This window comes from Amphiura filiformis, chromosome 3, assembly GCF_039555335.1.
Source record: "Amphiura filiformis chromosome 3, Afil_fr2py, whole genome shotgun sequence".
NCBI classification, from domain to species: Eukaryota; Metazoa; Echinodermata; class Ophiuroidea; order Amphilepidida; family Amphiuridae; genus Amphiura; species Amphiura filiformis.
In genome coordinates this window covers 30,705,928-30,720,042 of record NC_092630.1, presented here as the reverse complement: position 1 = coordinate 30,720,042, position 14,115 = coordinate 30,705,928, and the positions used below count along the sequence as shown (strand labels likewise).

Below are 14,115 nucleotides of genomic sequence, written 5' to 3'. Positions count from 1 at the left end.
TATTTTAGAGCTTGTGTTCAACATTTTGGTTGTTTTGTAATGTTAGTTGATTCATTTTAACAACAAAATTGTCTGATTTTTCATATTTTGAGCCTTAATTTAAATACAAACAGTAGAGTTTGCTAGTGATTAAAAAAAAATCCTGACCGACCGACCCAATTGTTTAAAATTCAAGCAAACAATTTTTTTTCTTGGCCTAAGACATAATACATGTAATGTCATAATTTGATTACGATATTGGTCAAGTTACTGCACTGGTTTAGCTATCTTGAACAAGCTCGTGTGACGAATACAAATTAAAATCATTGATGACGGAGTTAATGTGGGCCCTTATTGATTAAGTTTGTATCAGATAATAATTAATTGATACTCCTTAATGTCTGTGCATCTCCCATATAACAAGATTTGTGACTATGAATAAGTGACAAATGAGCTGTTTGAAGGAAGACTACTCATTTATTACAAAAATGTAATGTAAATTTATTACAGAAATATTTTAGTATTTTGAGAATCGAAAATATGATTATGATCTGCTAAAAATCTCTTCACATGTTATGACCACATGAAAGTAAATAAAGTATTAAAAAACTAAACTGTAAAATATATATAATTTCCTGTATTTTTTCTATACAAAGGGTTTAATAAATATTACATTCATAATGTAGTCAAACCTTGGCTTTTTTAAAGCCAGGATTTTGCAATAAAATGTCTGAGTTTGGTCCTATTATGACCCAAGTGTGTTTCCTCAAGGAACATCCTAGTGAACAATTAAAGTAACAAACAATCAACCATGAAATTTTAAATTGCAAATTTCCAACATGGCCTCCTCACCTGAGTTGCACTTTTTTTAAAATTTATATAGTCGGACATGTTTGTTATGTTAGCATTTTGTTATTTGCCATAGGCAACACCATCATCAAGGTTCAATGTTAAAGTAGATTTAACTAATGAAGAAACAATAGGTTTATTGTGCAATTTGTGGTGACAAAAACGGATGACTAATACTAACTTGATTTAGTGGGAAGAGTCATGAGTACTGGAAATAGCACAAGGTATATACTATCAGAAGTATTGCAACATCTGCTGCACAGATATGGACACTACTGCAAATATATTCATTATGATATAAATTTAACTTGATACTATTTTCATGTTAAAGCCATATTATAACATTTGCTGAGGAGAACGCCTCAAAAAATGTTAAATTCTGGTTTTACACGATTGTAATGTACTTTAGTCAATAAAGATACTCTGCAAAATCAAGACTTTAGGTGCTGTAGTTTTGTCAAAATCCGAGATTTTGAATAAAACGATGGAACCGGCGTTTTATTATTATGATGGAAATATTAGTCGAACACGTATGCACAGTACATACACGGCGTATGGGATACACATACACACACACCCCCGATCGTGCAGTATACAACCATGGGAGTAACCTGCATGGGCGCTAGTAGTAAATTCCAATTTTCTATGCTTTACCTCACTTGTTCGGCTCAAAATTAAAAGGGGACATATCTGACAGTAAAAGATAACTTTTATGGAAAATAAATACTAATCTGTTACAGAAATGTTATAATATGACTTAAGAACATTGACAGAACTATGTGTTTCAAACATTTCTTATTTTGTACAGGAAACTTGCAGAAAGAGATAGATGGTTAATTGATAAGCATGTTATAGAGGGGTTAGATGTAGTAGTGCAAGGTTCTCATTCTCAACAGTTTTAACTTGTGGGCCAAATGTTAAAATCTAGATAATGTTGTGGGCCAGTAAAATCTTGCTTTCAAAGTCCAAGCAAAACGGGTGTGACCCAGGGGGTCATGGGGCAAAGCCCCCTGCTGGAAGATCATGCCCTTTTAAGAAATTTAGGTTGAAACTGAAGCCACAAGAAATTATTTTATCAGGACACAGGCTTCTAAAATCCACAACAAATGTTGAAATTTCAAAGACATGATGCAAGCAATTGGTATCACATTTAACATGTTTCATTGTAAAAAGTTTTGAACCTATTTTACTTTTTTCTTTGTATTTTTTCGCAGGCTGCTTGAAATGCACTTAAGGGCCAGATTTGGTCCACTGGCCATCATTGAGAATCTCTGGTTAGCAAGAAAGTCTTTATATTAGACATCATGCAGACATAATGCAGGAGAAGATGTTTTGTGTTTGTATATTTTAAAACTTTTTAATTGTTTAATTAAAATATTTTATTAATTGCTCATAAGACTTTTAAAATGTTTGCATTTACCAATATTTTCATAATCCAGTAATAACTAAATTTCGCCCAAAATGTAATTTACGACTGTCTTACACTAACCTCGAAACGAGCACTTTAAAATATTTAAAACTTTTTAAAACTTTTAATATAGAGAGCTTTCTTCAGTGTATGAGTCTTGAGTGTATTTATAAAGCATGCAGTATTCGTGAAATGTAAGTTTCTAGTCGTGCGGCTTACATGCATGTAGATATTCTCAAAATTTGGCAGTCATGACAAAATTCCACTGTCCTTGCTGTATCATGTTTTACTAAAACTTGTGATAGAAGTTATGTTTGATATATCCAGCTTTCAACTGTTTGTGCTCATTAGATCTAACTTCAGATTTACTTCATTCATACTTGTAACTCTTTGTGACATGGATGCGGACCCCTGGATTTAATTCTGGGATCTTCAATCTTCCAGTCCACAGTAAGAGCTTTCAAAAAAGCGCAGTGATTTATTGTGCGCTACACACAGAACATTGTTTGTATATGGCATACGGGATGTTCAAGATGAACGACTTCAGTTATGACCGACGGAGTGACAGCATTGATAACATCAGCGCTGGAAGCAATTTTCTTTGTTTCACCTTTGTTTGGCTCAAAATTAAAATAGGACATATCTCTGCCAGTGAAAAGGAACATTTTGTGGGAAAATACAAATACAAATCTATTTTTTTACAATCTTGCTTAAAATGCTTGTAATTTGAGGGCATTGTGATCCCAAGGAACTAAACCAGTTCTTTACCAATCCTGGGATGTTTCACAAAAGATCACTCGCAATTTATAGTATCATAATAAGTTCAATCTTACGCCTAATCGTAACCATTTGTGAAATTCTTCCTGTATTCCTGATGTGTCTATCATATCATACAGTGACAGGCTTGTTGCACCTTTTTAATTACAATATTCCCATGAATAGCCACCCCAGGGTGTTGCATTTTCCAAAATGGGGGCATTTCTTAGAGGTCATTTTTAGAACAATAATTCCCGATAAAATCATTAGGTAAGCTTAAAACTCACACTGAAATGATGAACTATGAACCAGATTTTTGCCAATTACCGACGCCATTATCGACAATGTGTGCACCTTGGTTAGCTTATTACCCCGCTTATTACACAAGATAGCATGGAAATATTAGCATTTTTTGAAACATCTTGGTTTAAAAAAGTGGTGGAGGCGTTTAATTGAAGGGGGCGACTATTCAAGGAAATACGATACACAGTTACCCACAAGTCATTTTTCTTCTTATAACATTTTTTCTTGTGGTTATTTTTAGAGATCATATTTCGAGCCTTAGGTTCACCTTATTTGAGAGTTAGCCTTAGAAAGCCACACTGATCCTCATGTTTCATCACATTATATTAGACTTGATTAGTTGATCCACCCCTTACCCTGTACGATTTCACTCTAGATTAGGCACTCATGTCTCTCACATGCTACATTCTATGCTCGGACTTGAAACAAATTCACATGATCATGCCATATCTGAATTCACAAGGGGTGGGTTTCACCTCACTTTTGACTAGCCTTTAAATTCTTTACTGATCCATCGGTGTCATCACATTATGAGAGTTGATTGGTTGATCCACCCCTTAACCCTGTATGTTTTCTCTCCAGATTAGGGCCCATTTCTCTTGCATGCTACAACAGTTTCCTGCGAGTTAAATCTAGCTAGGGAAGTTAACGTGTGAAATTGCTGTGTGTGACTGTTGGTGATTGCAAAACTTTTTAGACTTTTTTATCAGTGTATTTTACATGGGTCTCTGTGGATTTTGAAAGGAATGGCATTTGTGTTATTAGACCGTGGGATGGTCAAACGGGAAGCAGTCGGGAAACATCATGGTCTACTATGCATACATCGAGGAACCACAAATTGTCATTATTTAATAGAAAAACATAGCAATAAATATTCTAGTGTATGTCAAGTCCATATGTTACACAATAAAGCAAAATGGGTGTCGGAAGTTTAGATTCTGTACAGCGAAACCTGTCAAATTCCACTGCCATGCTACTAGACAAAATAATGCTTCCCTGCCTCAATTTTTTTTTTTGTTTGCACAAAGGGGGAACCTCTTGGAGTCAAAATCATTAAAAAAAACTATTACCATGATTACTAGGGATGACAAGACATGCCGCCTCACTAGATACAGCATAAACTCAACATGATATACCATTTTGTGATAACATTTAACAACTTTCCATTTTATGAATCATTTCAAAGAAATCAAAAAAAAAAATCATGCACCATCTTCTTTAAAACTCATCACAATTTTTTCATGTTGTTTTTTGAAAATTGAGAGTGAAAATGTAAGCAATTTGACAAAAAAAAGCTTGATTAATGTGAAAACATTGTGCTCGTAAAATTATGAGCAGTAGATGTAGAAATGCCAAATTTGCGAGAAAATTCCTCCATTCCTACCACCAAGTTTGGCTTCAAAATTGCAATTACTATTGAAATTTTGTACCATGATCCCGCATTTTGCGAAAGAATTTTTGCTAAGAATCGGACTAAATTTGCGATGTTTCTTTCTCACACAGAAATTCTGACATGGAAGACAAACTGTCGTATGGGCATGAAACTTGGTGGGTACAGTCAACATTTAAAGCCAAATTTTTGGAAGGTCATTTCAGGGTCACCAGGGGTCATCTGAGGTCAAATTAGTAAAAACTGTCTTATGGGCATGAAACTTGGTGGGTACAGTCAACATTTAGAGCCAAATTTTTGGAAGGTCATTTCGGGTTACCAGGGTACAAGTTTACTGATCGCCCAGCCAGGGTGATCGCGTGGTTCGAGAATCGCCTATTTTTGATTATTGCATAATTTTTTATGAGCAGTGTTTGTATCAAACTTTGCCTTTTCTTTAGGGGGTGGGGAAGGTGTGTGGCATAAATGTCATGAAGAATTTACCATTTCCTGTTAGTGATTTGGATTGTGGAACAGTCTAGTCGCATGTTTCTTCAAGGGAGTGAGACAAAGTTATATAAGATTTGTGGCAGCATAAATGAAGTCAGGATAGTTATTAATTAAGTCAAAATAGTTATCAATTCAAAACAACTTAAAGGCCCATAAAACGAAAGTGTAGCAAAATTAAAATTGTGTATAAATTGGTTAAGTGAAGGATAAGTCATTTACAGTAATCATGGAAGAAATAACTAAAATCTTACCTCTTTCTTGCATGATGTATTCGTATCTTACTTGTCCAATTTTTATGTAATTTTCAGCGCATTGTAGCATAACATAAAGCAAAGAACATTCCATTAAAAATTGAAAATTTATTTTTCTCAAGTAAAAATTTTATAAAACCAAAAAAAAAACTATATCATTAGGTATATTTGATCTGGACAATCAATTTGACAAAAAAAACCTATGAAAACAGCAGTATTGATGAAGTTGAAGTTCCATTCAAATACCTGTAGCTAACCTAGCATCCTCTTTTTATGACATATTTCAGTAGATATCCACGAAAAAAGCATATTCCCAAAATTTCAGTTGATTCCGATTTTGCGTTTGCGAGTTTGCAGTGTATTACACTGCTCCGTAGACAATGTGTTGTAATTTTGTTCTGGTATACCAGAACGAAATTCAAATTTGACGATCGATATCTTTGTTAAATGAATTAATCTGCAAGAAATATTTTATACATAAACATTATGTAGCCAGAGGTTCCCAGTGGTATAAAAATCTCAACTTTTTTTGAGAAAAGTGGGGGGATGAGGCTGTGGATCACGAAATGCCCTTTTAAGTAGAGATGTATTACAGTTTCATGTTAATGTCCTATTTTGTCTTTAATACACAGCTTTCGGCTCAATATAACCACTAGCAGGCTATGTAAGCACATCTATGCTACTAACAAAGACACAGATTTTTTTTTTTTTTGATGAATAAGCCTTGAACAGTGAGTGGAACGTTGAAGTTCATAGTCACATGTATGTAGCCTGCATTTATTAAAAGTAGAGAGTCAAAGTTAAAAGCACTCCTTAAGATTATAAAAGCACCCCTTAAGATTATAAAAGCACCCCTTAAGATTATAAAAGCACACAGGGTGCTTATTAGGTCAAACAGTGTTTTAAAATCATAAGTTATTTTTATAATATGTGGAAATATGCTACAAAGGGAAAAAACTTACATCAGCGAAGGTGTAGACAAAAGGGTGGGATTTTGATCAAAATATTAACTCTTCATAGCAGATTTTCTCCTGCAGATGTGTAAGGAATGAGCACGTATTCATTAAAGCCTGCTTCTTATGTTTATAGTTCAAGAAGTATAATGTTACACAAACAATAGCGAAAGTTTGCAGGTGTTACCATGTTACATGATTTAAGCAAAGATTATTATTGCTAATGAATTAAAAACAACTTCCATTGCAACTGACTTAAAGTTAAAGCAATGTATAAATAACCCTTGCAACAAATGTCACCACCAGTGAGGGTTAAAGCAAGATTTCGTCATGACGTGATATTCGTCCAATCACATAACATCTTTGGCATGGAACTGCCATTTAGTTGCTGGGCCGTGCCTTCCCTAGATTCTGATCCGCAGTTCCTGTGATTTTGTCGACTTCCTGGATTGGTTTAGCACAGGTTATCATGGGTTTGAATGGCAAAGTTTGGACAGGATCACATGAAACTCGAACGATCCCTTAGCCGGCCGGCTTCCTTTGCCTTTTCCATCAGCTAGCTGTGTCCCTGCAGAAAAGTTGCAAAACAGGAAACATCCTACTTACTTTGCATATGCATATGCTGACAATATTAAAAATAACTGGCGCAACACATTTTTTAGTGGACATGTATTTTCAATTTGAATTTTGTTACAATAAAACTCTATTTCGCATCATATCTATTGCACCCTTCGTCGTCTTCTATGTGGAGTTAGAGCAACCATGGTTGGATGTCCTTGCAGCATAAAAGATAACAACTTTGCTGGAAGTGAACGGAGACTGTAAAAATTATCTGGTGACGTAAAAACCAAGACAGACCTTGTTGCAATGAAGTATGGTGCATTGGAAGCTGACACTTTCGGATGCTAGTCCATGTGGTGTCGCGGTGCTTGACAGCTTGTGTGCTTATACAGTCCTTCCAAAAAAAGCGTTGGTCGGTCGGGAGTTACCCTCATGACTTGTTGCGAGATAGAAACCTTCAATATGTTTAGCGCAACTTGTTGCTTCTCTTATTTCTGTCCCTGCCCCAGAGGAGCTTTTTTGCTGGAAACAGGTAGGACTTGACAAATATGTAGAATAAGTAGGCTGTACAATTTAAAAGTATTTCCCACAAATCATGTTTCAAATTTTTTTTTTTACAAGTTGAGGGAAAAAGATTGGGTGTAATCATATGACTTTCCCAACCATATGACTTTTGATTCACTTTTGATAGGATTCCAGTATTATTATTAGTAGTAGTAGTTTCAATTGTTAAATTTATAAATGCTTTGGTAAATTACAGTGATAGTTACTGGAAGATATCATTGAATGTGTATTCATAGCAACTTGATTGAACCTGTATCAAAAATTCATATTACATACATGTAAGAATGGTACACTACATATCTGATCTGATATTGGAAAAATGTGTTTTTTTATCTAATTTCAATGTTGTACATATTTGAAGCAGTTGTTTGCAGTTTTCAGCATATATGGCATCATATTTTGATCAATATTTATATCGTCAAGAAATGTGATATTCAACCAAGGGATTACACTTGCATGCATCCCATGTTTAGTTTCGTCATGTAACTTAAGAGATGAAACTTTATAGTGTTATACTTTTATAGTACGGTACTATACCTTTATTATCTTCTATACTGTATACAGTTCAGAAATGTGACAGCCTGTATGTATATCATCAGATCAATGTTTGTTTTGCAATGAACATATCTCTTTGAATGAAAAGTTGTATATTTCATTTGCAGTTGTTAAATTGAAACTGAAAAAGGTTTACAATTTATTGAAATTTCTTTTATGACTTGGCTTTTGAAACAAACATTATGTTCATTATCATAAGCCATCTCATTGTATATCATAACTTTTGAAAGGTTATCACTAGATGATACAAAAGAGATGTATTTTGTACATGTAATGTTCATATGTATTGACTCGGTTCTGCAACTTCACATGAAGACTTTGGAAAGAATTAGGACCGCCACCCGGGGAGTGGGGAGGGAGGGAGGGGTACTCAGTACAAATGACCATATGGGGATGTGCCACAAACATGGGTAGCATTTTTAGCCTTTGGGTATATCAATATGGCTCCTTTTTCTAGGCCAATTTTGATACATGGATGGGTCCTTTTTTCAAAATTTTCTCAATTTTTTTGAAATTTTCCCAAAATTTTGAGGACAATTTAGACAATTTATGTTAAATTTGGTAGAAAATTTTGTATTTTGGTATATCGATGGGTCCAAATTTCTTGAAAAATTGGTATATTGATGGGTCCACTTTCAAATTCTCAGCAGCACACCCCTACCCAAACCAGACTTGAGTACACCTTGCCACCATCCAGCATGCCCATGACTAAGGGTTGACCTCTGTGTTAGGATTAGGATTATTTTTAATTTCAATACAATAAGTCATTGATAAAGAATCACATACCCTGAAATATATTTTTTTTATAATTAACATATTTAGATTAATACTCTTTGTGTTTTGTTCCATTCATATTATTTTTAAATCGATTCATGTAAACTGTGACCAATGAATAGCCAAGCATAGGGGTGCCTATATCCGGGGCCTATATATTTATTGGAAATACACCAAGTAGATATGGAACACAAGTCAATTGAATCTATAGGAACCTTAAGGGATCTAAAATGAGCGTTTATTGCGTTTCGGCAGTATTTTTTGTAGGACATGAGAGCACCTCAGACCTATCGAATTGCATTCTGAATACGAAGCATGTCTTTCTGATATCAAATCATTTTCATTTTTTGAAAATCACAATATAATACAAATTTTATGACAAATTATAAAAATTTGATATTTTTCTAATTTTGATATATAACAGTCCTCGAAGTAAATTATATAAATCTAATGATATATTCTTAAAGTGTATGTAGCAGGGAGGAAAAGCCGACGGTCAATTGAAAATTTTGACCTTTCATATTGAAGATATGGATTTTTTTCCCCAAAAGACCTATTTTTTTGGTGTTTTGGGAAAAAAAATCCATATCTTCAATACGAAAGGTCAAAATTTTCAATTGATCGTCGGCTTTTTATCCCACCTACATACACTTTAAGTATAAATCATCAGATTTATAAAGTTTACTTCAAGTACTGTTAAATATCAAAAATATCAATTTTTAATGATTTGCCATAAAATGTGTATTAAATTGCAAATTTCAAAAATCAAAATTATTTGATATCAGAATGACATTCTTCGTATTCAGAATGCAATTCGATATGTCTGATGTGCTCTGATGTCCCAAAATAAATACTGTCCAAGCGTTCATACCCCAGCCCTTAACTATCTGGCATAATATCAGAGTGTCATTTTGTTTATTTCTCCTCTCCATGTGTATCTTGTTGTAGTGTAAGACCTTTTATATCTTTTAACATGAATTCATTTTGTATATATTTGTTGTAGTGTACTTAAGATATTTTACTGTTCAGCGCATTGGGATATGTTCTTGTATGTAATGCGCTTTATAAAAGTGTTTTATTATTATTATTATTATCCCCGGGTTATTATCTTAAATATGTAATTCTAAAGAACAAACCCGGGAGAACAAAGGAGAAATGGCAAAAATAGAGGTATGGTAAACATGTGTAAAATTCATGCCCAATTTAGCTCAAACCATTGGCATGGCGCTATCTTTCACCTAACTTGTCTTCAAAATTGTGCGTTTTTGTTTACCTTGAGGGGACACAATTTCGCTGTTTTATTGCTTTCTTATAGCCCTCCCGTGTACTGAAATGTGTGCCGGGTTGCCATATTTAATAAATAAATAATAAATATTTACCCCTTGCAATATAGCGTACCACATTTCTAGACAACAACAAAAATATTATAGAATTGTCAAAATGTAGACCTGTTCTTTTTAGAAAACAGAAAGATAACATGTAATTCAACATTAAATATGTCATGCGACAAAATAAAATCCCTGTTCCACAGGCTTGACCAACCTAAATTGGTTTTTATGTTGCTTTATTTCATATAAAATCAGTCGGTTTGTTGGCAAAAGATTGATTTTGATCGAAAATAAAGGAGTGGAAAAAGTGCAGATATTTCACATATTTTGGCAAGTTTTTAAGACATTTGCCCCGGACATTTGCACAAAGAATCCCCAAAACGTAACCGACCGGCCCTACTTGAAAGATCGGTTCACCTGTTTAAACAATGTTGTTTTGTTGTTGTCAGATACAAATGTAACAGCAAACTTTATTCTTGAAGTAATTCCCTGGTCACAGGACACTCACCTTTTATTTGTCATTTTGTTATTTTGAACATCCCAGGTCAGTTTAAATCTATATTAACTTTGCCTGTTCACAGGAACCGGGACAAGGAAGCAAACAAATTTGAAAAGTTAAATGTAGATTCACTTTTGTTGTTTGTGGAGCGGTCACTACACTAGCTTGTATATTCCATAATTTTCATCTGTTTGTCATTTAAAAGGACATGTAACACCATTTTTTCTTGTAAAACAAGGCTTTGTGTGAGAAAAATGATATTTTATGTATCCTGAAGTCGTTATAGCTTGATTGTAGTGTATTTAGGCGGCTGGGCTGTGGCCTCCTAAAACACCCCCAAGTTTGTGTAACAGAAATTTGTAACAGCGTATAGGCCTACATTTCAAGGTTTGCTCATAGGATAATTACTGACATTTCATATTTAAGTAAATAAGCATGTCGTTTCAGGATAAGTGAAATGGCTTGGCTTGTAAACAACAAAGAAGTGCTTGTACTTTCTTCTTGTTGATCATAATCTGTGCGCTCTGTTTATATATTGTCATAACTGTCATATCTGAGCTCATCTCATCTCCCCATGTTATGTAGATAGACTACCAGACCCTATTCCCAGGTTATTTCATATAATTGGTGACTCAGTAATATCAAGGGGTTAGCCCAATATACAATAGCTGCCCTATTTAGGCTAACACATTTGGAAAATGATACCAGGCAGCTATTGCAAGTAGGACCTCCTTGCACTAGTGTCTCAATATGAAGAGTTGAGGATTCCATGTGCTGCCATGTCTATTTTTATCAGTGCTGTCCACAGACTATATACTACAGACTTTTCACAAACAGTCAAAGTCCCTGTGCTTTGTATGCTGTGAATTCTCGCATATTCATGAGGGCCGATTGTATGATCCTGTGTGTCTAACAATTAAGCCAGTGTTGTGTGCCTTCCCATTTCTGCAAAAGACTGCTTTTTTGTCTGTCGCACTTCATGGAACAATAATTGGTCCTCATCAACAGGAGATACTGCTTACGAATACCTGTTTGTAAATAGTCTGTAATAGTCTGTGCTCTCTGAAGAATACCATATACCTTCTATTTTATTTATGCTTATTTTAGATTACCGGTAATGAAAATGCATCATGAATTGACCTTTCACGCTTTTGAAAGTTGATTGGAAACCTGCATGAATAAGTGAATAAGAAGACCTTTTTTTCACACTTCACATCATGCCAACCATATTCCATGGGGTTACATGTGCAGCATTATCATAACCTTCATGTTGAAATCATACTGCACGTATACTGTTTGCACACCTTACAAAAGATATTAGTAAGATTCACGCATATTGTGGTGAAATAATGCCTGGCTGGAAGTATGATATGGTAGAGCTAGTTCACGCAGTTCATGGATAATGAGCTCATGCTGCCGCAAAGCAGCTAGTGATCACCACATTCACCAGCAAGAATTCAGTTGCTCTTTTGAGCTATCTTAGTGGGTATCAGAGTCCCAGAGCAGAGTATACATGTAACTTAGACCACAGACAAACATCTATAACCTGTGCTTCTTACAAGATTTGGGGAATCAATGTAGATGATACCTGGCTTGTGTGCACCAAGTCATGCACAAAAGTAATATTTGCAAGCTAATGTCAAAATATATCTAGAGCTCCATCAGACAAGTGGTGGTTTGTAGTTAGGAAGAGACCAGGCAGAACTTAAAGACCCATTTAGTGATTCCAGCGCAAGTGTGAAAAAATTACAATTGTTTATAAATTGCTTAAAAGTGAAGGATAAGTCATTCAAATTGTCATTTGGTATTTTTGAAATGAAAAATTTGGCAAAAACAAAGAAAACAGCAGTACTGACGAAGTTGAAGCCCCATTCAAATACATGTACCTAATTTAGATACTGTCAGTATATCTAAATTACAGATTCGTGTAAGTTGTCTTATTTTGTCTTAAATACACGGCTTTCGGCTGAACCACTAGCAGGCTATGTTAACACATCTATGACAATGACAAAGGTACCAAAATCTGAATTTTGATGATTTTTATGATCGTCCGGATGAACAAATCACTGAATGGGCCTTTAAGACGCAATCTGTCTTTTCACTTGGAAATTGGCCATCTCATTTGAGTGAGATTCCTGTCAGTGTGGAATTTGCTTAGGAATTAGAAACATAGCTTCAATAATTTGCTTGGCAACACGATGGCAACGACAGACTGTGTTATTTGTTTGGGTCTACACATACATTTTCAAGGTCAATAAGTATTCAGTAATTTGTGCGTTAGAGGCACTTGTAAGGTATACTCTTGATACAGGTCCTGTGTTTTCCTCATTTTCATGCATACGATATTTATCCGCTCATGTGCCTGTAGGTAGGAGTGAGCAAAGCCAGTCATAACTCTTGACATTTTAATCGTATAGCCCTGAAACAAAGGTAGTTTATCCAGTGTGAGGGTTGCTATGGCAACCAAACAAATATTGAGTAAACTTGAGATGATCTTCTGAAACATAAAATGTATTTGAAGTGTTGAGTAACTGTTCCATAACACAGATAGGCAGAAGCATTGTAACAATGATTCAGTGAAGTTAACAGTAAAATGCCAGAAACGTGAGTGCAGTAGTGAGCTATTCCAGTTGATATTCATACACCCTTTGGAAAACATAGATTTCAAATGGTGCCATCCCTACAGGTAACCCCATTTGAAATTCACACTCCCTAGTGTGGAAGATTAAGGTCATGTCTCCTTTAGGAGGTGTATGGATTTCAACTGGACTAGCCAGTTTGTGGCGTTTATGCTGGAAGCGCAGATGATTCTGAAATACTGCATGGACTAGATCAATGTAAAAGTTGAAATGATTTGATATTAAGTTGTTTTCATGCTTGTGTTTATGATGTTCTTTGTGGAAAAAAGGTCTTTGACTATAAATGTTATTCTTAACTTTGTCACACCAACCTCCTAAATGTACTTTTTGCTCAATCCAACTTGACTTTGCAACAGCCAACACAACCTGGACAAAATGTCTGCTTTGGTTTCTCTACCTAGCATCAACTTCCGACCTGTCACTTTTTTTTTCTGTTTTGGCGTGTGCTCAGAACTGTCTATAAATGAAAATGTCAAAGTGCAGTGAATCAAATATGGAAATTTACATTACTTTTACAGCACATGACTAGTTTGAAAGCGTTGAAATGGGTATCCACCCTTTTCCTTGCTTGTGTGCGTGCTGTTGCTGCGTGCGACTCCATGTCAGTCTGTGAATAATCAAAAAAGTAAATAGACCAATTGAAATTAAATCATACATTTCCATGGATTATATAAGAGCTGCTTACTGCCAAGAAATAGGTTACTCCCTGGGGCGGTCAAAACTGAGTGCCAAGTTGATAGTTTTTTTTTATTTCGGTGGCCAAATACAGGGAAAAGATAGTGTGAAAGTATGCCGGTCATGGTATAGGTGGGTACCA

At 34.9% G+C, this 14,115-nt stretch overlaps 1 protein-coding gene across 2 annotated transcripts in view; it reads left to right on the top strand.

Annotated features, from left to right (window-relative positions):
* LOC140148345 (S-adenosylmethionine sensor upstream of mTORC1-like) overlaps nucleotides 1-14,115 on the top strand; it is an 85,828-nt gene that overhangs the window by 24,630 nt on the left and 47,083 nt on the right. Inside the window, exon 1 of one of the 2 annotated variants that reach the window (XM_072170269.1) lies at nucleotides 7,154-7,471. The exons of the other annotated variant lie outside the window; for it this stretch is intronic. Within the exon in view, the coding sequence (XP_072026370.1) occupies nucleotides 7,372-7,471 (100 nt within the window). The 5' untranslated portion in view covers nucleotides 7,154-7,371. Of the gene's footprint in view, nucleotides 1-7,153; nucleotides 7,472-14,115 lie in introns of those variants that run through there. 2 annotated transcript variants of the gene reach the window in all.